General features: G+C 35.5%; 1 protein-coding gene across 1 annotated transcript in view; it reads left to right on the plus strand.

The window, feature by feature from the left end:
* The window catches only part of KNDC1 (kinase non-catalytic C-lobe domain containing 1), a 61,193-nt gene that overhangs the window by 21,061 nt on the left and 16,340 nt on the right, over window positions 1-23,792 (plus strand). Inside the window, exons 4-16 of the mRNA XM_065639155.1 lie at window positions 1,265-1,411; window positions 3,215-3,332; window positions 3,690-4,711; window positions 12,607-12,721; window positions 15,839-15,910; window positions 16,013-16,074; window positions 18,332-18,490; window positions 18,837-18,914; window positions 19,609-19,702; window positions 19,875-20,037; window positions 20,132-20,973; window positions 21,088-21,232; window positions 22,809-22,900. Coding sequence (XP_065495227.1) covers window positions 1,265-1,411; window positions 3,215-3,332; window positions 3,690-4,711; window positions 12,607-12,721; window positions 15,839-15,910; window positions 16,013-16,074; window positions 18,332-18,490; window positions 18,837-18,914; window positions 19,609-19,702; window positions 19,875-20,037; window positions 20,132-20,973; window positions 21,088-21,232; window positions 22,809-22,900 — 3,109 coding nt within the window. The remainder of the gene's footprint in view (window positions 1-1,264; window positions 1,412-3,214; window positions 3,333-3,689; window positions 4,712-12,606; window positions 12,722-15,838; window positions 15,911-16,012; window positions 16,075-18,331; window positions 18,491-18,836; window positions 18,915-19,608; window positions 19,703-19,874; window positions 20,038-20,131; window positions 20,974-21,087; window positions 21,233-22,808; window positions 22,901-23,792) is intronic.

Here is a 23,792-nt window from a genome sequence, read left to right on the forward strand (position 1 = left end):
AGACTGAACTTACTGCTTTGCAATAAGTTTTGATCTTCTCTTTTTAGATCAGATGACATATAGTTTGTTTTTCTGACTTTTGTCCTGATCTTGATGTGTCTCAAGGGTAAATTGAGGCTTTACATCCAGTAGTCAGCACTATTTTGTGCTTTTTTGGCTTGTGGGGGCATGGAGGAAGGGGGAGAAGTGGAACTGTCCAGGCTACCTGCTCACACACACTCTCCATGCAATTTAGAGACAATAATACACCTTAATGAGAAAACTGGGCAGGGTGCAGGGAGGAAATTACTTTTGATCTTAGAGTCAGTTGTCTTTCTAGGATGAAAAATAATAAAGCATACAGCAAATGCATTAGTACAGCCAGATTTAATTTACAAATATGGTCATCCTTTTAATTATGTATTTGTAAGCCTGAGAGCACATTGTTCAGTACACTTGAATTCCTGTCTGTACTGTGTCACCATTTAAATGTTTACACAAATTTGTACTTATCTTGGTTATAAATTTTACTGAATTGTGTTCTCTGAATGGAACATAAAAACCAAACACAGGCCATTATGGATATACTACCATTACTACTAAAGCAGATCTGAAGAGGTTGGGTTTTTTTAGGAGGAAAACTTCTAAAATTAAGAAGTTGCTGTGTTGTATGGCAAATCTGATGCATTAGCGCTAGATTTAAGAAAGTTGTTGGCTCACCTCCGTTTCTATTGAAGCTCATCACAAGGCTGTGCACTTGAAGAGAAGCAAAGGTGACAAACACCTTTAAATTCTTCTGTAAGTGTCTTCAGAGACAAGTAATTTCATGCTGTATTGTTGCTGCTCAGTTTCTTAATGCTTTATAGCACTTACAAAAAATTTTATAAATAGTATTTTATGAAATTATTTTTTTTTCCTTAGTAAGAGGAGTGCCATTTCAATCTTCCAGCACGCTTCTAATTTAAATATTACTTGCATGCACACAGGGGCTGAGTTTTATATTTAGCTGTAACCAATGAAAAATCGTGATACTTATTATTGGTGAGGAATAAAAGGGGTTCTAGTTGGACCCCACATGGTTATTTCTTTTTGTTTGTAACAAGCATATTGTCCAAAGCAGTTTTGTTCCTCCTGTTTAAATTAAATCACTTTTCCAGTAAACTGTTACTTACAAGTTAAAAATGAAAACAATGTAAGCTGCATCCCTTGTGATCTCAGAGCTTTTTTTGCAGGAGAGAGAGAAAACTGGTAGCTTATTTAATGGCTTATTTTAAACTTCATGCAGGCACACATCTATTCTTTGGGTGCAACATTGAAAGCAGCAATAGAATATATAGTAGAACCTGAGACAGAATCAGAATTTGGGAAAGATCTGCATACTCTACTGGAACAAATGCAAGAAGAAAATCCTGAAAATAGGCCAGATATTGAGGTAAAACAGCCCTACATATTTTTCTGTTTTAAAAAGTGACACAAATGTTTCTGTCTAGAGAGAGATGGTCTTTATATGTAATATGCTCAGATTTTGCAAGTAAGCTGAGGTTTTCCCAAACTCAGCAGAAATTCTTCTTTCTCTGTACTCTGATGGAGATAGAACCTGAAAAGCAGATGTACATGTTTCACAGTTCTTTGATTTTTAAAAAGGTTGGGTGAATACAGTTGTGGATCTAAATTTTCTGTTAACTGTTTCTTCCCATTTAATATTTAGATTAAAAGAGAGTCGTTAGAAGTAAGAGTACAAATGTTATGCTGTGGAATTTGTATGGTGTCTCAAATGATGTTTAGGCTGCATTTAAGAAGGGGATGGAGGGAGCCATGCACCAGGAAACTTCTGTTCCTTGGCACATTCAAAGCAGTGTTGTTCAAAGCATTACTACTAACTAGTTTTTCTGTAAACATATAAATGCTAAGTAGCATTTGATTAGATATTAATTGGTTTATTTTTTTTCCTGAGTGTATATTCTAAATGATATAGCACCTATAATCAGCACTTTTCAGAAAGAGTGCCACAACAGAAGAATGAATAGATTCCTTTTCACAAAGCAAATAATAGTAGCTCCCTGGTTGAGGACTGCCCAGGCAGGAGACCATTCCTGACATAGAGCCTGCTCGATTAGCTCATATTTCTAGACCTTTAGCATCGTTAGGAAAGGGATTGTGTAACACCCTCTGTCATCTCCAGCTGGTCTGAAGTCCCAGACTGGTCTGACTACTTAAATCAGCCCAAAAATAGGGGTCGGTCAAGGCTGGTTTAGAGTAATATATGAAGGTCGCTTTGTGACTATCTGTTCTCTTTTCCATTCCTTTTCCACTGGGCCCTTTCTTGAGTGGAAAGGAGTAGGAGGAGCTAAATGGAGGGAAAACCCATAGACTGTTCTGGGCTTTTCACTTAACTCCAGCACAGCTGGATACCTGCCTCACTTTTTCCTGTCCTTCCTCAATCTGTGAACCAGCAGAGCCAGTTTCTGCCTTGCATTCACAACAGCAGAAGAGCAGTTGAGCAGGTTGATGGGAGGGTAAGAGCAGCTTCTCGGAGCTGTATGATGTCTCATCAGTGTTTATCTAGGAACAGTTATGGAGGGCACAGTGGGATACATTTGGAAAGGCAGCTCTCTTCTCTTTCCTGCCCATAGTGACAGGTTTTCAAATGTGAGAATGTCTGTAGTTAATTGTGAGACCAGTGCTAATGCCTTCAAATGATGCTCAGGCTACAGGTTAGAGATATGTAATAGTGTTTCTTGTTGTTATCTGATAATGACTGCTTTCTCTAATTGGGAATTATGCTTTTTAGCTAATTGTATTCTGCAGTTTTTAAAAAATTCGGGATTTACTTTTAGTGTAGTTTCAGTAATAAAAGCATTCATCATCCTGCCTGAGTCACTTAATTTTAGTGAATCAGTGGCTGTTTCAAAAATAATCTGCACTCTAGCTTTTTACATTTTGTTATTCATAAAGGATAACATTTAATATTATTAGTTTTTATCAGTTGTTAGTGTTCTAACTGCAGGCTAAAACTTGAACTGTGTTAAATAATTTCATGACAGCCCATGGTAAAAATGAGAAATTAATTCAACCACATAATAGAAACACACAGTATAATGAACAGTGCAAGAAAGACCTCAGATATAGCATTGTATAAACTCAGATGTACTGTGTGAGTTAACATGATTCACTTTAGTTAAAATTCACAAATCTATTCATTATTAAATAAGTATTTAACGGTAATTTTCTCTAGAGCATTTTGTCATTATGTGAAGAAAAACTGAAGATTGCTTCATCGAGTAGTATTTGCCGAAGCCTATCTGCTGTTGGAAGAAGGGTTCTTTCAATTGAATCATTTGGTGCTTCTCAAGGTAACCTTAAAATGTATTCACTGTAGGACTATAGATTGGCTGACAAATCTAATGATTTTTAAAATACTAAGTTTGTGTACCTTCCTGTTATAGGTTCCTTTCTAGATATCAAAAAGTTGTTATTAAATATTTGTGAATTTGGGCTGGGGAACAGGGAACATACAACTTTTAATTAGCATAATTAATATATTTAGAGTATTTTTTAATGATTAAAAGTGACTTTTCCAGAAATAATTTGTGTAGCATACTGAAGATATGTAACAGCAGTGGCAGAAAAAGCAATATAAAGATTTACTAGGAAGAAAGATTAGAAGGTTTAAATACACATTTAATGTAAGCATCTGTTTTTGCACCTAGATGTCTGCGATAACATGTGGAAGGGAAGAATGTGTCAGAGAAGTTTGGGATCTAAAATATATTCAAATGAGCAAAACAGCATAGCAGGTGATTCGTCTGCAGTGGAAGATGTGACAGCTACCTGTCATAAGGACTCTTCCGTAGTTACTATGGTGACTGGCAGAGAAAGTGGTTTAAAGGAAATGCAAAATGATCTGGATAATAAGAAAACTCAACATTCTCAACTTGCAACTCAAGCTAAAAAGAGCAAAGAAGAGGACAAACATGCAGTGTATACTGACAATTTTGCTAGTCTTGCTTTGGATATAAAATCATGTGTTATTGACCTGGAAAGAGATGGCATTTTTAAGAGAGGTTCTTTGAGAAAAATTAAAACCTTCCCAAAGCTACCACTTGAACCTGGGGATACAAATAACTTTTTTACTTCTGTAACCAACAGTGGACCACTAGCTAGGAAAAATCACTTCCTAACACAAGAGTCACTACCTCTAGACAATAATAATGAGGTTGCTTTTTCAAAGGGAAATCTTAATTCATTTGCTGTTAGTAATCCACCAGAAATAGAACCAAAGAATCACCAGGTTAATGATCTTCATTTAGAAGCTCAGTGTGTGTGCACACAGGTGTCTGGCATGAATCTAGAAGAACGTATGTCACTTATTAACGGTAAAAAGGTAGGTTTTGCTTCATCTGATCACAAAGAAGACTGTTCTGATGCTACCTCTGAAATGCCAAATACAGCTGGTATGCTAAAAGGCCCAAATCAATCAATTGCTGGAACAAAAATGCTAAACAATTACATGGCATTGGAAGACTCTTCTGAAACTTTTCAAGGGTCCAATGAAAATTCTTTACCACACTTTAACAAGATGGCTTCAGTGTTAACGACAAAACCCAGTGGGAACAGATATGGATCAAACCTAATTAGGTCTCCAGAATTAAGCAACGGTGGGATGAGCGCAAACAATAATGAAGATAATCTTTGTGGAGGCAGAGGGTCAGAAATCAAAAGTAATGAGCAGGTAGTAAAAATAAAGTCTTCATTATATAGTTGCTGTAGTCACTTATGTGGAGATGAAATGACTTAAATACTGTGTGATTGCTTCCCTCTTCACCCCCTTAGCATCCTGGAAAATCTAATTTTGCTAGTCTGCACACTTTAAGAGTTAATATTGGAAACATGGTGATCCTTTTTTTCCTCTTTAAAAGTGAAGTGCTATGGTGAAATTTATGCTATTGCAAAATTAACTGTCATTTTAATTTTTTTTACAAATGGACTATACTTGCTAGTGTGTTAGAGCAGCATACTTAATAGTAGATTACATTTGTAAGAGAACATTACCAACGTATACGTAGATTTTTAACTCTCCATTACTGTCAATGCATAAAGTTCACTACCTTGCAGTCGGCCTCCCAGGTGCTTCTGAAAATTGCAGAGTTCCTGACTGTAAACCTGACCTCATTGAAATTAATGGCAATATCCCATCTGCTTCAGGAGGTGAAAACTTTCCACTTTTTTTTTTAGTCTACATGTGCATTTAAGTTTTTGAAAATTGTACGTATGCTGTACCTGTTCTGTGTTCTTAAATTACCACCTCTGTGTTTGTTATGTATAGAATTCAAATATGTGCACAATATTATGGATATGTTGTCTCAAGCATTTCATCTTTATAAATAGCCAAATAAGAAGAGGGAAAACCAATAATTAGTATAGTAGAATTTGTTGATAGATAGCTGTGGTACAGTCTCTGCTCAAATTACATATTCTCAGGGTGGACAAGTTTGGTCTCTGACTAGATGGTTCTCTCTTGTGCCACACTCAAAAGAGATGTGAACAGTCCATGGGACAGGAGAGCTGCTGCCTAGAAATGCAGGATGGCTGATGCTTCTCCAGCCTTGCTGTGGCTTGATAAAAATGAGCAGCACAAACTTCACACATTTCATTTCCAGCAGTTATGCCTAGGTGAAGATATTGGGTATTTTCCTTATTTTACTGGCAACTCAGCCTTGCTCTCCTTGCCTAATAGCGAGTCTTCCAGCCATTCCAAGCAGTGGCATCTGGTGTTATTTTCAGTCTGCATCCATCCCTCTTTTCACCTTGCCCAAACACCTCCACTGGAGTAGTAACCTAGGACTGTCAAGCGTGTGAAGAGCCTTTGGTTCATCATAGTGAAAGAAAATCAGGGCAACATTGAAGATTGTTCTAACTGCTTTTTTCCACTTTCCTGTTTCTTCTCTCCTCAGTAGCATGTGCACTTATTAAATTCATAGTACAGGAGAATAGTAAATATGAATAAGTACCACACGGCATGGTTTTGCTCTTTGAGGGAGTTACTCATTGTATGCATATTGAGTCCTTTATTTAATTTTTAAATCCTGCAGGTGCATTCTTTAGACTCTGGGAAAAGATCCATTTACTGTAGACACATCCTTTTCTTTTTTTCCCCTCCCCTTCCTGCTCTGGACTATGCAACCTTAAATATTCAGAAGAGAGTGCAAAGTAATAATCGGATTTATAATAATTCCAAAGTCTTCTTTTTTTGCTGTGTTATTTGTTACTCTGAATTTACATGAACCTGCTTCATTTGGTAGATATGCCTGTATTTCTAACAAGGATCGTAGCAATTTCAGTCCCTTGACTTCCTGTGAGAAAGCTGCTTAGTATACAGAAATCTAAATATGTCTTAGTATTCAAACAACAGAAACAACTGGGCAGATCAGACCACTATAAAACCACTGCAGCTGGGGTTGTTTTGGGTTTGGCTTTTGTTTGTTTGTTTTTGGGGGAGGGGGTCATTGGGTTTGGTTTGGTTTGGTTTTTTACATGCATTTACATAGAGGTACCACCCTTAAGTCACTTGCTTTGAGGTGGAAGTGGGCTTACTTAAGCCTCTGTGTTAACTAGAGAGGTGTGGTGAATAAGCTGCCAACACTTAGCATAAATTTAGTGTATTGATAGGGTCTCTTCTTTTAGGAGGAAAACATCTGTTAAAATAAGACCTATATTCTGTTCTTACTGGATTACCAGGGCAACAGTTTAATTCTGGATGCGTGAAGAAAATAATTTTCCTCAGAATTATAGTTTCCCAAAATTATTGCACAACTTAAAAGCTGTAATAAATGCCTCATTTGCTTTTCCTGCAGCAGCACTTGAGATTGGCATACAAAAAAGTAAACCAAAATATGTTTTGTTTTCAGGTTATTCTTCTGAAATACTCTTTCTTCAAATATTTCATCATCAATTTTAAAAAATGTTCTTTCAACTTGAACAGAATTTTGTTCTTCCAAATAAGTAGGCTCTTAGTAGAAGTGAGGTTATCCTGCTTCCACTTAATTCACAGGACAATCTCAGTGAATAAGAAAAGGTAACTGATATTCCAGTTACCCTAATAAGTGGTGCCATAATACGTATCGTCTGAAATGAAGACAGCAGGATGGTGGTTGTCTATGAAACCCAAGTTTTATAGCTGTGTTTTCAGTAGAAGAAAGGTTTGATAGATGCGTGGTCTATATTCTTTTTTTAATAATCAGTTCCAGCAAATATTCAGGTTCTGCGACATGAAAATCTAATGCTCTTTAGAGCTTGTTAAAATACTAAGTTAATCTTAAACAAACAAACAAACTCACCTTATTTGATTATTTAACTGCTGTAGGGAGAAAAAAAGCATTTGAATATATCAACATCTGTGAGCAATACCTTGGTTTCTGAAATGGCTGTTCCCTGAACTGCTGAGCTTCCAGCCAGATAATCGTTGCTTTTTTTCTGAGGGAGGGTCAGTCATTTTCAGTAGTCATTGAACTGTATGGCAGACTCTATTATAAGTCTTCTTAGAGAAGGAGGTGGGGGGAAGAGGGTAATGTGTTCAGCTTCTGCTTTCCAGAAGCAGAAAAAGATTTTATTCCTCAGGCTTCTGAAACAGCATTCTCTGGCTCTGTCTTACCTCCTCACAATTGCAAAAATAAAGCCACACCGTGCTATCGTTTATGTGAAAAAGTTACAGCTAGTGTCTCTGGACACTTTCAAGTTCCCTTTCATTTCTTTGTGCTAGAATTTTACCCAATACCTTTTTTTTCTCTTTTTTTTTTTCCTTTTTTTTTTTTTTTTTTGAGAAGCTAAAACTTGAGTCTGAGAGTTTGTTCATTTACTGCCAAGGCACAAAAAGTGTGAAAGCCCCAACTAATGTGATTTCTGACTTCTGGACTAAATGGAAAAAACACCTTGGAAGACTTAACAGTGCTGCTTTTTCACTACTTTTCTGTAACAAATAAGTGTGATTGCAGCAAACAAAGCTTTTGGAATAGTATCTCTGGCATCTCTTTAAATACTTCTTGTTTTTTAGAGGAAGTGCAATAGCAGTCCCATCCGGTTGAAGATCAACCTTGTCTACTCTGGAGAGCAGGCAGTTTATCTTACCTGTCAATAATACTTCTCCAGTGGACAATATTTTTCTAATACCCCAACACTGCTCTTTAATGTTGTGTGCTTTACTGCTAGTAAGCATTACTAAAAATACTTGCTTGCTTTTGTCTGGCTACTGCAATGTATCTTGTGAGGGTTTTCCCAGTAATTTTTATAGTTTTGCATGCCATAAATAAATATTTTTCACTTCAAGTTTGAGTGGGGATCTTTTATTTCGCTAACCAATTTCATTCCAATCAGGTGTGTCTCATCTCTAATGTTTTTAAATGTTTCTCTGTGATTCAAATGCTATGGCCTTTACATTAGAAGGGTTAACAAGAACCTGGCATATACACATTTGTTTTCTGTTAGTCATTCATACTCAGTCAAGCATCAGAAAAGTGAAAAGCTGTGTAGGTAGAGAATGACACTTTAACACTGGGGAAATAACACTTGGAGGAAAGAAAAGTTGTCAATTCCCATAACAGTACTTACTAAGAAAAGAAGAATGAAAATCTTGCTTGCTTTGGCTGTTTAAAATATTCCAGCATTATGTTCATAAAATCTTGTACATTGGCTTAGTCTGAATGCTTTGAAAAGTTTGGTTTTACAGTTCTGGTAAAAACAAAGAAATAAAAGATCTGTTAAATAACCTTTGCAGCACTGAAGAAAAAACATCACTTTTTCAACAAGCGAGGTTTAAAATGCAGTCTTTTTGGCATAAAACAAAATGTTACCAGTATGTAGCTATAGGCAATAATCATTCATGTGGCTTTTCCATATTTTCTGTCAAAATTGCTGTGAAAAACATTTTCTTACTTTAAAAACTGGATTAGGTAATTGCTGTTATGAAAAGGTCTAGAACGTGAAGAAAAAAATCAGGAAGAGGCACTGGATTATGATTTTGTTTGCTCTTTGGTGCAATTTCATTTGGTGATAGAGGTTTTATGTCAGTATTACAATCCTGTTAATGCTTTAAATGAAGTGGACTTGAGGCCACACAGGTGCTGAACAGTTGCCTTGAGCTTGCTTTGCTAGAATGTCTGAATAGATAATTAAGCAGCAATGCATGCTACAGGTGTTTTCACTAAAAATTTTAATCACCCGTTTTCCGCACTTTCAGATTTTTTTTTCTTGGTGGCCGATTGGGATTTTTTTTTTTTGAAATTGTAGGAGATAGTAATAGCCATGAATCAGAGACTTGCATGTTAAAAACTAAAACAACCAAACCTGAGACAGATGCCTAAAAAAGGGAAGTTTACACTTATATGTTTACCAAAACATAAACAGACTCAGTGACATTTGAAAGTACGCTTTGTTACATACCTGCTTTGAGGCTTAAATAAAAATTGCTTCATAACCTTAGGTTGAGAGGTGTTTTGTTTTTCCTTTGGAAGCTATTTTAACCAGATTCCATGTGTTTTTCATCACAGATGTAAATGTGTGATGAAACATATCTTATTGTGTACCTTGACTATATCGGATGTTAGAAGGTCGTGTCCCCAGCAGGTCCGAACTCTCAGTCTTTCAATGAAGTCTTCCAGAATTCTCTCCTTCTGGTATAGGATGATGAGCATTTGGAATAATTAGGACACTAGAACACTAGAAGGATGACCTTCTCAGCTATTTTTTCAGGAATAAAAATAATCTTTTGACATGGTCAAGGTGCAAAGAGACTTACAGTGAGGCAATAGCAATGCAGTCAGTTACAAGTATCACAGAACAACTAGCATATAAATACTGGCTAGCAATTTTAATATTTGAAGTTTAATCTTTCTTTAGGATGCTTGCCAGAGAGAAACAATGAGGGCATACGTTTAAATAACATTCACCAATCCGTAACCAGACTGGTTTTGGTGGTGTTTTTTTTTTTTTTTCCCACCCTCCTGACTTGGGTTTGTTTGGCCATCCTGTGGATGGCAGAGGTTCTCACTTCTGCTAAGATTTGCTTTTCCCACATCCTTTTTTTCTTCTGAAACAGAATTTCAGTTTCTGGTGCCTTTTCATCCTCTTTTTTTGTTGTCTATCATTGACACTTTATTCTTTCTCAAACTTTTGCTGCTGCTCATAGGGCTTATTCCTACTTTCTTGCTGTGCTTAAATCTTTCTGTCATTTCTTCCTTTAGGGAGCTTGGATATCCAAGAAGTGATGAGAAATACCTTTCAGCTTTCTCGTGTACAACTAGCTTCAGTCTCCAGTTTAGTGAGAAGTTCTTCTTCCCCTTGCTAGCTATTCATCACCTTCTCCTGAAGTGACAGGTGATTTGTATATGCGATAGAGGAAGTTCATCTTTCTCCACTGCAGCTTTTAGAGCTTCTAGGGACACAAACTTCAAGAGGAGAGACTCTCTTATAGAGAAACATGTGGCAGCGGTGTGTACTTATTACAAAAATATTCTCAAATTCCAAAACCTTCTTAATGCTCTAGTTGGGCTGTGGAATTTCTCTTTTGATGTCTCTCCACTCATATCAGCTGTGCAGGGTGAATTTGAAGATTTGTCTGCTGCTTTCATTGTAAAGTGTCTGTGAGCAAAGACATTGGAGGCACATGAGGACCAGGATGTAGTGGAGGGGGAAATGCAACCATGTTCAGGCACAGTAATCAGTCAACAGCTTCTGAAGCTCTGTCTTGAATGTTCTCTAGAATAATTTATTCTTTTTGACTATCTGACCTCTTCCTTCCTACTGTGTAATTGATGTCTTTTTATCAGACGGTTTAGGAGCTTAGTTTTCTAGATATAGTAAAGAAGCACATTAGTGAAAGAATTTTGCACTCCAGGATGTTGGCGATAGCAAAATTTGAGAATGAAGCTTAACTTTATTTGGCTTCAAATCTGTCTGTTCCAAAGTTACTAATTTTTGCTGTGTTCCTCAGTAGAGGATAGGAGAAAAAAAGCACCAAATTAATTTTTGTATGTTAGTCATAGGCAGAAAATAAAACATTATAAGTAAATCAAAAGGTGTTTGATGGCACATCTTGTTAAAAATTAATAGCTTATCTGGTTCACCTTGGTGGAATATTTAAATACTGCAATCCTAAAGTATTACCTTCCTTGAGAAGGTCTTCTGGTAAAAATTAAATTTTCAATGAAGTTTCAGGTGCAGAGATTAATGTAGTTCCTTTTTTCCTCCCCATAGATTGCAGGAAAATAATTTCTGTTTGTTGGTCTTGATGAAAGTTAATGCAGTATTCTGTTCATTACATAGTTTATGATAGACTTCAGTGAGGCACTATTTGGACTTTACTTCATAGCCAGGATTATGAAAAATTGGCTGCAATAAATGACGGTGCAGAGATCGATTTGGCAAATGTAATGATGTACTATTGTGTGTGAGAGACCCTTAGTCTATTTAAATTTTACAAACATTGACTGGGATATAAAGGTGTCTCTGAAAACAACAGAACAGTTCAGAGGTTTTAATTTTTATTTCTGTCTCGTGTGTTCTGGTTTTGTTTTGTTTATTTTTCCAGAGTTAATCCTGAATTGCATCTGGTAGTTCTTTTCCGCAAGATGGCCTAAAGCTGACATTTAGAGATGGTTTACTATCTTAGGGCTGCATATGCAACAGAAAATGTGCTGTGCTGTTTTTTAAAACAGTTGGATGGGTCTGCTCTAACCCAGAGGTTTCTACCTACAGTGAATTTTTTACTGTTCTTTTGGTAGCTGAATGAAGATCGTAAAGTCCAGCTGATGTCAAGAGGCATCAGTAGTGATAAGCTCTTCTATTAGCAGAACTTGATGGGGAAGGTGCCTGTGCAGCACTATCAGTGTCAAGTTCTTACATTCACCAAAAAAAAAAAAAAAAAAAAGTAAAACATGGATTCTCTGAAGAACAGTAAGTTTCCATGGAGCAATATCTTCGTCGCATTAATGTATTATGTCAGGTATCAAAAGCTAAACTGATAGCCAGAAAAACAAATGCTGTTGCTACAAATTGAACATCTGGTGTTTAAAAACAGAACATGCTTGGACTTCAAATGAATCTGTCATTAATTCTGTCAATATTGTGAACATCTTTCACAGAAGAACAAGAAATGTTGATGAAATCTTTAAGGTAAGACTTGTAATGCATCTGTCAGGGTAAATCAGTATTTGAATGTGGCAATTTTTTTGTTGGTGGTGATCATTGGATTTTTATGTTTTCAAGTCTAGGTGGTGTCCCTACAATTATGTGTCATCTTTGGCATTTTAAGAGAGTCTTTCCTTAGTATGATAAGAAGGAATTTCCAAACGGCCTACTTTTCCTGAAACACTTCTATTCTTGCTGAAATCTCACCTTTGTTATGCAATTAAGAAACTACTGGTTCATCTATACAGCCAACTTGCAATGCTTTTTCAATAAAAAATATTAGTAGTTCGTTACTGGCAAGTGCAATGAATACCTTAATACTTTTCAGGTGACAGTGTTGTATATTAGGATTTACTTTTTCATTGCGTCAGTAAACATTTTTGGTTTATCATGATTTTTATTAACTTTCTGCATCCTCACCTTTTTTTTTTTTTTTTTTTTTTCCAGTGGACCTCTCTAAAACTCCTATTGTCCTGGTATGGTAAACCTCTGAAAGACTATGAACTCTGGGCTTTATGTCATGAGTGTTTATGTACTCTGCAGACTTGCATAGATTATCCAGGTATTACATTAATTATCTTGAAATATTTTTTTAGTTATTTATGTTCTCTTTATTAATGTTTTCTTTATTCTGTGGATAAAAACATCTCGACTTTCATTTTGTGTACAGAAAAAATAATAGGTATGATCTTTTAAATTGTGACTTCGAATTTTTACTCAATTTGGAATTTTCTTCCATATATAGAAGAATGTCTGCTTTTCTCTTTATTCTGAGTTTTGGTGGCTTTTGCAGGGGAAACAAATCTTTATGACTTCAAACAATGAAACAAATTTTGTTTAGACATTTTGGGGATGGAGAAACTGTACTGTGACTTAAGAAAAGCACTTGGGATTTGTCTCTTGAAAGCAGGAGGAAATAAGTTTTATATGTATGTAAACGTAAAGCTTCCACTCTTGCCTGAATTTCTTTGTGACAAGTGATTCCTGACATATTTTTGACAATACGGGGCTTTGTCAATTTAAAGTGCCCAGGGACATAACTCCTTCCACATTCCCTATGCTTCAGTTTATAGAAGAATTATGAGAAGTCAACTTCTGAGAGGAATGGGGAACTGTACTTTGACAGAATTGGAGTATGTTGTATATGACTTGGGAGGAGACCACCCTAAATTTCCATAGGCATTCTGAATGTTGGTTTAGCTTATACTAATAATAAATCCGTAGCAGTTCTGATAAACAGAGCAGAGGTTCCCGCCACTGCCACCCTGCTTTTCCTTTTTCTTGATTTAAAAAGCCTTCTTTTGAGGGTTTGGACAGAGATGAGTTTGAGGTCTGTAACTGAATGTAAACAACTGGGTAGTAAGGTACAGAAAACTTACTGCACCTCTTCAATTTTCAGCTTCAGCTATTTTATTTTTTTATCATATAAAACTGTTAAAGAGGAAATTGCCCTTAGAGATTTCTGAGCACTTTAAGCAATGTTACCCTTAAAACTAAGTATTTGATATACCTTGCAACAAAAGGATTATTTCAGCCTCATACCATGTTCCTAATGTTTGCACATTTCAGCCTCATACCATGTTCCTAATGTTTGCACATAAAGGCTCGGATTCTAATCTAATGTGCCTAGCCGGCCTCTGTTACCGTACTTACATGCACCCGGAATGTGTAAGTCTTCAAAGTACTAAAGACTGAATTGTGATCTGAACCTTACATAGGCTGTAAAAGTGAACATAATGATACAAACCACTAAATGGAACGCACCTTACTTAAAATACTGTATTTGACAAGTAAAGCTACCTTGAAGTTGACTATTGTGTTCAGATGTGAAATATTTCTGAGAGGATTCTCTGCCTGTTCTGGGAGTAGTTGTGCATTGTGGAATGACTTACAGTGGGTTTACTACTTCAGTGCCCACACACACACACACAAAGTTCTCTCAGCATTCCTTTTGAATAATATTAACTTACTAAAGTGAAGCTGATATCATATAAAGCATTTCTTAAAATATCCTTTGTCTTAACACTGGTAGAGTAAGATTGGTAGCTGGTAAGTCACAGTTAAATATATAAAATGTGGAATAAGCTGTATTGTTTATTATTTATTCACTTAGTCTTTTCCTCCAAATCCTTCCTCGATTACACCTCTTTCATTATCCTAAATGGGAATTATCTGGGTAAGAAAAGATACCACAAAGCTATCCTCTTCATGTATTTTCTTTTTAATTCAATCCTGCTACAAAAGTTGTTTGTACCCTCCTTTGAGACTTTACTTATTTCCTATCTTCTTATCAGAGGATGTTGCTTATGGGCACTTCAGATAACCCAGGTGAGAATTCTCTGCTGTGCTGAACTCCTTGAGATCTGGTTCGCGTGAACTTTGTTGCAGATTCAGGGCCAGGGGCGTTAACTCTTGAGAAGCAAAGACAGTGGGCGTGAAGAGTTCTCAGGGGAGCTGCTTCTGCAGAAATAACTAGTAAAGGTTCCTGTTCAGGAAAGCTTTGCTTTTCAAGATACGTGTTGAGATCCAGCTTAAATATTATTGAAGGTAGCAGGCAAACCTTTACACTAAGCACAGTGAACAGCTTAATGGCTTTAGGTGTGTTTTGTACAGGTAACTACAAAAGCAAAAGGGTGATTTTTTTTGTTGTTGTTGTTTTTTTAAAATTTTTCTCTCTTAGACCTCTTCAATGTATTATTTAATAATAAATTAGTATTTGTTTTACTTAGGCCTCATTAGTATTTTATTTAATAAAAAATAAATTTAATGTTTTAACCTCTTATTTTATTTGCTATAAGAATCTATTCTCCTAGTACTCTGGTTTTAACCAGAAAAAAGTGTATTTCATGGTAGTATACAAAGGTAGGACTACACTGCTAGCCAACTTGCTTATTATATTGAGACATGTTAAATTACAGTGTGCTTTGAAGATATCAAACCGATAGACACAGTCCTACCAAAAGTGTTTCATCATTGAATTCATATAGTGTGATCTCATGACCTTAATGTTAAGTTCCTGAAGACCTCAGATCATTTCAAATAGTTTTAGAAGTCAATTATTTCTTTTCTAACTATGGAAAATTTCAGGGCTTTGCAAATACCAATCTACATAACATTTCTTCAGTGGGAGTGTGTGATTCTAAGTATTTGTATCCTATCCAATCTAGAGGAGTTCTTGACCTGGCCACATATGTCTCAGTGTCTCCAGATAATGACCCTGTATTTTGGTGAGGTTGGAGGAGGGAAGAGGGAGATTAAACACTTAGGATAAATCTACTATCTTTTATTGTTAACTTATGAGAAGACTAGAGTACATCTAGATGTCTTTTTTTTTTTTTCTTTGTTCCTTCCTTGCCCTTCCTTTTCAATGCTGGATGTAAAAAGAATGAACTTCCAGTATTCTAAGCCCTTTTGCTTACTGTGGTCCTTTTTTCTTGTGTTTTTTTTTTTTTAACTTTCTTGTCTTTGTTCTGCAGGAATTGCTTTGGGTGATTATACATCTACTGTCTTTTTATTGGGTATCGTCTGTTCCGGAATTAGTGTTACTTAAAGCGTAATTTATTGTAGCGTAATTGCTGACATTGCAAATTATTTTTAAAATTAATTCTTTTTATTAGTGTCAAATAGTTACGAGAACAGATATTTATTATGTCTTGCCCTTTTGTGGCTTGTTTTGCAGTGGTCTTATGTTTGGACTCCGTGCTGATTGACTGCCATGGAAGTGTCCTCTTTGCTGCTCCAAAACCTGAAGGTAAACTAATACATTGCATGCTCTGCTTCTATTTCTTCTAGAGGGGAGTGGAGAGGAAAGCAAATATCTTACCTTTTGTTTCTGGTTTCTCTTCTCTTTTAGAATCTTGTGATATGTTTTATTTAGCTCCTGAAATTGAAGAAGAGGATGTAGATACTGAGAAGGTAATGTGGTAGGTTATGTAGGTTGCTATGCATTTATCAAAGGATAATTACATCCCTCTGCTGCTTGAAGAAGAAAGCTAAAGTCTTCTGAGATTCTGATGTTTCTCCTTTCTCCCAATATTTCTTGTTATCTGTGGGTTTTTTAATATATTGATCTCCCATAAATTAAGTGCTTCTAAAAAATACAAATAATAGAAATAATTTTGCCTGCTAAAATCTGTTGCCTGCCAAAACTCTGTTATTCAAAAAATTTTCTGTAAAGCTTAATTATCCTGTTTATTAGCAGTGAGACAGACTTCCAAGTCATGTTTTCATGTTCTAGAGGTCACACTAAGATCGGTATTTTAGACTTTCTAGGCTAAAGCTCAAACATTATTCTCATTTGGAAGACTGGATAAAAAAAATCACTGTAAGCATATTATTACTGTGGAAACGTTATGAATTACGTCTTTTACCAATACAGTTTTCCTAGAGTTTTTTGCTATAGGTATAAGCAACGAGGAGCTGTCAGACCAAAGGTTATTAAAATGTTAAGAAATAGCAGGTATTTGTCTCCCCTGCAACTGCATCTGAATTGCAAGCTGTACAACAGTGATCTTAAGAGAGTTAGGAAAACAGAATTTATGGTACCTTTCTATTATGTAACAAGAAAAAGAGGCTAGCTAATACGTACCTTGTGCCTCCATGAGTCCTTTAAAATGAGACATAGTAGTCATGAATCAGAAAAAAAAATCATTAATAACCTACTATAGACAAAGTTTGACTTTCTGTAAAATTATCTGTAACTAGAAAATTATTATATATCATCTTTAAAGTTGTTCTTTCTTCTTAAACTGCTTTGATCCAACATGCAGTTTTTTCAAAGGCTTCAAAAGTTTAAACTAACCCTGAAATATAATATAGCAGTTTCACCATACAGTATAAATTAATAATCCTAAAGTCTTATGCTTTATTCTTTTTCTCTAGAATATCTGGAGTAATTTTTTTTTCCTTATTTTTCTACAGCATTATACATAGAATAAGCTGACTTGTTTTTTTGGCTTTTTTTCTGATATTTGTATAACTTTTTGGTTGTTATTAACATTTAGTTAGAATTATGGTATGGGAATAGAGACTGTGTAGTGCCAGTCATAGTAACTGTACTACCACAGTAAAAGGAACTTTTTTGATGAGTATGCTGGATTGGATGGCAAGTTTTTCCTAGATAAATAAAGTTAGGTTAAATTTGTGATCCCATTGAGCTCTTGGAATTCTGGGCCTAAGGGGAAGACTTTTTTTTGTTTGTTTTGGTGGAACTGCTTTCTCCTATTGCAAATACTTTGTACCTTTTAGTAGCATTTATTCAAGAGTTCCAATGGTTCACAGGTTATTTTCTTTATAGTGAACTTCCTTATTATGTTGTGTTCATTGCTGTTCACTTTGCTCGAAAGAGTACAGAAAATGTTGTTTTATATGACCACATTGTTTAGTACTGTGCTTAGGTTTCTGTCCCCTGAGCATTTTTATATCTTTCAGAGGCGATGTGAAAAAGCATGGTGTTTTACCTGTGTCAGAATTGCATTTGTAGTACATGCTAACGTATGTAAACTCTGCATTAAGTAGTCTGAATCAGGCTCTGTCTGAAAATTGTAATTCTTCAAATAAAACAAGAAAGCTTGTGAAGATCAAGTACTTTTCAAGGTCCCTTATCGTGGCAACTTCAACTGATCTAGCTGCAGGTAGCATGATAATTGCTAAAATAAATACACAGTACTTCATTCTTCTGATAGGTGTAATCTATACAAAATACAACTCGTACTGGCTAGCTCTTAATTACTGTGTGCCATTTACTGCTGAATTATCATGACCTTTTTTAAGTAAATTGCAGCTGTCCAGGTTTTATAGTAGAACTCTAAGGCTTGTAGCAATCTAAGTTTTTATATGAGAAAGGGATTCCTCAAAATTATTCTAAAACCCAGCTCTTTTCCTGAATAGTTTTCCTAGACAAAGCATAAGGCAAATTATGTCTGTTGCTTCAACAGTGGAAATTTAGCTACTATTATTGGCCCTGCATGTGTAACAACTAGTTTTTGAAATGGGCTGGGATTTTCATCAGTGTCTTCAACAGCCAAATGTGATCTATACTTTGGAAGCTCAAGTCAGTATTTTTTGGGGGAGAATGAGGGGAATTTTTGGATACTTAGCTGGGATTGGTTTTGAGGTGAAATCTTGTTTTGGTCTGTTTACATCTTTTCTGTCTCTTATGGTATTCTAATAGGTCTGCATTTATGGTGTTGCTGCAGTTCTCTGGATGGCTGCAAAATACAGTGTTCCACCAAGTCATAAACTAGCATTGCCAAGAAAATTTAAAAAATTTCTTCTGGATATGGCAAGAAAAAACCCTGAAGAAAGACCTTCTCTAGCTGATGCAATTAAGGTTACTAGAGTTAAACAATTTTATGTGTTGTGTCTAAAATCTTATTTTAGTGATCTGAATGTCAAAATATTAATTTATTTTTTGTAATAGACTGATATCTAATTAAATGATAACCAGTCACCTTGGGTTTTGTGTTTTGTAAAGCTACCTCCCTAGGGACACAGAGGGGTGTGTTTTTAATTTACATTGAAATCAATAAGGTGCTCAGAATAGGTTCGTAATACTTCCTAAATTTATATTACTTCTAATTGACTATTTATCTTGACTTTGTCCTTGTCCAAGAATACGTCACTTGATTGAAAACTTATTTACTGACTGAAAATTATGATTTTTTTTTTCTTTTTAGACATGCCATTGTTATTTACTTGAACAAGGTATGAACAGCAAAAACATTTTGGCATTGTTGAACAAATCGGTCTTTAAGGTAAGAGTGCCACCTTTTAAAATTCTCTACATTTTTTCAATTAGTTCTGTAAATTGTATTCAGTAATATTTTTGTTCCGTATATTAGATTTGTGGGGGGTTTTTGGAGGTTGGGTTTTTTTTGCTTTTTTATTTGCAAGTAGTCTTTAAGTATTGCTGTCTTCTAGTTCTTGCTGTTGGAGTGGTCACTTCCAAGAATTTGTGCCCTGATTCCACAATCTGTATGTGTCAGAGCTCAGAGATAAGAAGCAGCAGTTACTTCTCTTCCATTTACAACTCCTCTTATCAGAATGGAAGACATCAAAATGTAATTGTTGTGTTCTGCTAATGTTTCGAATATGTAGATACAAGGCACACAGCATCCAGTCAACCCATGGAATTGGCTTTGTTCAAAACTTTGATTGTTTCAAATCAGAACTTTTGGGTAGAGAGTTACCAAGATTTCTAAACAGTTCTACCAGTCCTTAGAGTTTTGTGTGTAATTTGTATTAATTCTCTGCCTTGGCATCACTAAGTTGTTGCCTTGCATATCACAGAAACTGAAGATCCTAAAGTTATAGGTTTATATGGGGTTGGGGTTTTTTTGTTTTGTTTTGTTGTTGGTTTGGTTTTTGTTTTTAAAGTAATGTGCTGAGCAGAATATAAAAATATGACGTTCTAATAAATTCAGTTTGAACTTCAATTTTTATTGTTAGGCTGTTGAGAAAGAAGTAATTTCTTCTCAAGATCATGTTGCTTTTGAATTTAAACATGAAAGCCATGAAATCGACCCTTCAGAGTCAAGTCTAGGTAAGCAGTTAGGCTCTTTGACATATTTACTTTGTTTTATATTCTCTAGTTCAGTTGTCTATGTAAGATTTACTCAGTCATATACAAAACTTTTTTCTGTCTAAATTGATTTTTATTTACCTTAGATTTATATTTTACATACGGTTCATCTTTGTGTTTTTTTATTTTTTAGGATTCGTACCTATTACCAGTGACAGTAAACTTGTAGCAGTTAAAGGACCAATACCATGCCAGATTTCCCTAAATCGTGAAAAAGCTACATTACCTGTTGCATTCACCTCTCCTGCAACTCACTTTAAGCCTATTATTCTGCAGCAAAATGCAAATATAACAAAGTTAGTATATCCTAAAGCAGAGTAAGTTAAACTTTCTACTTCATTGTTAAATCTACTTGAATTGTCCTCAAAACAATTCTTTGTTCCTTTTCAGAGAGGTTCACACACCAGTTTCTGAGCAATTCAAGAAAGATAAAAGAAAAGAAAAACATGTGGGCCACAACAAATCAGGATATATAGAAGTCTCTGAAAGCTGTGCTACTGAGGACACAGATGTTGAAACTGCACCTGAAATACCTGAGTGTGATTTACAAGTTCCAGGACACTCATCACAGATATGTTCAGAAGAGCAAAAGTCAGGCAATGCATTTACTTCTATGATTACACTACCATCACCATCCAATTCCTCACATATTCTACAGGAAAAGAATATTTTGTCTGAAGTTCCTTCAAGCTCCTTAGCTTGCCCTACATCACCCAGTTTTCTTCACATAAATAACATAATTCTCAAAAAGGACTCAGAGAAAAGGGTTTTGACATTTGTGCCAGTACATTTAGCTGTGTCAGAGAAAATACCAAATCAACCTCTTCGTTCAAGAATTGCTTATGATTGCTGTCAGAGTTTGCCAGTGCTACTTTCAAGTACTATTGCAAGTTATAAAATGGGCACACAAGCAGAAAATGATGCCTCCCTTTGCAAAGTGCAAAACTGTGAGACTGCTAATACACAGAACATGTTTGATAAAAGTAACCAAGGCATTCAAACCAACTGCCAAGAAATAGAGTGTGCTGCCAGTGTAAACAGTATTTTCACTGAACAAGAACACATACCATGTACCTTAGAGAATCAAGATAACTCTCATGTCTCTAATGTTGAAGTCTTACCCCAGCAGAACAGCACAAGTGACTCCTTACTACAGCGAGTGGTTCATCTTATACAAGAGGAGTTTGCATTTGATGGCTATCTAGAAAATGGAGTTGAAGTTTTTGACATGGGTATGTACATTTTCTTCTGTATATTATTATCATTGATCTGTGAGAATATTATTAGAAATGCCTTTTTTCTCTCTCTTTTGTTTGTTTCTTTTTTCTTTTTTTTTTTTAAACAAGGTAACTTCATTTTGGGCTTAAAGAAAGTTAAGTTTGGCATGTTCTCTGATAAAATTTGCGAGAAGTTTTGTGACCTCTACTGGGATGAAAAATTACTGGAGAATCTCTATCAGGTAGTAAATGGAGAAAGACCTTCACATTTATGGTAGGTGTTTTTCAACTTTTTCCTTCTTACAGTTCCATTTAATGCTTTTCTCCCTACTTCCTATAAGCAGGAACCAGATATCCTGCTTCTCCTCAGGTAGCTTTACTTGTTTCCTGCCAACTATTAATTTCCCAGTCTATTAGATACTTCATGGTCTTCCCCATAGCATATAGTGCTTAATGACTTAGCAGAAAATATTTTCTATTAAGCTTGTCTGTAACTCCATCTTAGGATAGCTAAATAATGGAGACCTAATTCTGATCTATGTTATTTTCAACCATTAGTGTGATGGAGAGCTTCATAGCCATGTTAGAAAGAGGCTGTTTAATCAGAAGTGAAATATGTTCTTCTTAGTGTTCAGTTTGCTTATTCTGTTTGAGTTTAGTTATTTATATCTATTCACACCTAGGAACAAGGAAATTAGTTTAGCTTTACTAGAAATGTTTTACTTAACTGATTTAGTTTGACTAAATGTTCCTCCTGGCAGTATTTCTGAAGTAGCCTGTTAAGTGAGAAAACACCAGCTTAATTTCTCATTTTTACTATTTCATCTTTAAGGCATGTTTACCTGAAAAATAATAAAAATGTTTTATTGCAGCCTCCAAATGCAGCGTACCTATAAAAACTTCTTACTGAGGGCTATTGTAAACAGTAATCAATTTATATATGGATGGTTATGGATGTTTTCTTTGTCATAGTCTGTAACTAAAAACTGGAAGTTTTGGCAAAGCAACTTGGTGGGTACTTGTAGAAAAACTTCAGTATTAAAAGATGTATTATCTCGACAGCAAGCTTCAGAGATAACAGACTAAGACCCCAGATATCAGACCCTGATACGCTAGCTTATTTCCTGTTTGGATTGGGATTTTCAAGGAGTCCCTGAAAACTGGTTGGAGGTTAGGCTCCTAGTTCCCCAGAGTTGAATGTTACAGCAGGACAAACAACCTGTTGCAGCGGAATTACTGAGATATATGAAGAGGTCATCCTCTACATGAACTTTTGTTACAAAGTAAAGTTTTTGAAAGAAGGAGTGAAAAGGAAATCATCATTTATTATCCAGTGTAAAAATACAGGTCTAGGTTTTAGATCGTGCACAAGAACTGCCTCAGAATATCTCTGAGACACAGCTTACTTAACATTCTTTAGACAAAGAATATAGCAGTTTTTAATTGTTAACTTCTTTGACTTAAAATTATTATTATTCTTGTTAGGGATGATTTAGACTGAGATTTACCGTAATGGGTTTTTCACTCAGGATTCAACCTCTGGATAACAGTCTAAGTTGTGCATGGAGTTATGCCTCCTGATTGTGTGTGTTCTCATACTTCTGTTGGAATTTTGCCAAATGCTGTAAAGGAAAATCTCTGTATCTTATTCAAGTGTGCTTTAATGTCTATTTGAACCCTTTTTTTTCTCATAAAATAACAACTGAAGCTGAACATGCAAGTTTCAGGAGGTAGATAAAAGTCATGAAGCCCTTCACATACATGGTAGTAATTTGTGAGAACTCATTTTACTGATGTAAATATGAAAGGATATAAAATATTATTTTTTCCTAATCCTCTTGCATTTTCAGCATAACTGAGGCAGGTGATTCAAAGAGTGGCAATGTATTCCAAGATCTGAAGAAATCTGATAGTTTTTTGGCAAGCAGTGATCAGACAGAAGGTGAGAAGGGACTTCATGTTTCTAGATCTTTGTGTGTGCTGGGAACCAATGTCTCCAGTTTTAAGAGACTGGCACTTTGTGTTTTCAGGAAAACATTCATCTGGGCACTTATGAACATTATCAGTGAATCTGAACTTCATTAGTGCCTTGGGGACCTTTTATAAGAAGCTCACATATGACCAATGTCACTGAGTGGAATGCCCGTTTCATTTACTTAGGGTTATTTACACAGATGTCTGTTGAAAAACTCCCGAGTCCTAACCGCTGCCTGTGGTTTTCTTGTGTTCATCCAACAGAAGTTCTACTGGCATGCTTCAAAGTAGAGGGAGGGAAGGGAAAGGACAGTCACACTGAGTCAGCTCCGTGCAGTGTAACAAGCTTAGCTAGGCAGAGGGGAGAGCTTCAGAAAATGCTTATGACTCTGTAGGTGTTACTGAAGAAGCTGAGAATTGATTGAAGGATGAGCCTTCAATGATCTGGTCCTTCTTTGATCACTTATCAGAATTAAAACAAAACTAGGCAGGAAAAGAAATAAAATGTATTAAACCAAAAAATGTTATTGTCAATACATTTATTTACAAATTCTGGGAAGGGAATTGTATAGAAATCTAGAAACTGAATTTCTTTCGCATTTACATAAGCATTTTTAACTATCAGAAGGATTCTCACAAATAGGAAAAAAAAAAAAAGTCCTCTCCCGGGAATTCTTCAACTTCCCTATTTTATCCACTGACGTGCCTTTTCAAAGATAGATAGCAAAGTGATCAGTGGGTCAGATGATTTGTTAATCAAGATAATTTTGCTTTTTGATCACAAACTTGTTTACATGACACCATTTCAGGGCAGTCATTGAGATTATATTAGTGGATTGTTTATTTGTACTTCTTCAGTG

Source organism: Caloenas nicobarica, chromosome 7, assembly GCF_036013445.1.
Source record: "Caloenas nicobarica isolate bCalNic1 chromosome 7, bCalNic1.hap1, whole genome shotgun sequence".
NCBI classification, from domain to species: Eukaryota; Metazoa; Chordata; class Aves; order Columbiformes; family Columbidae; genus Caloenas; species Caloenas nicobarica.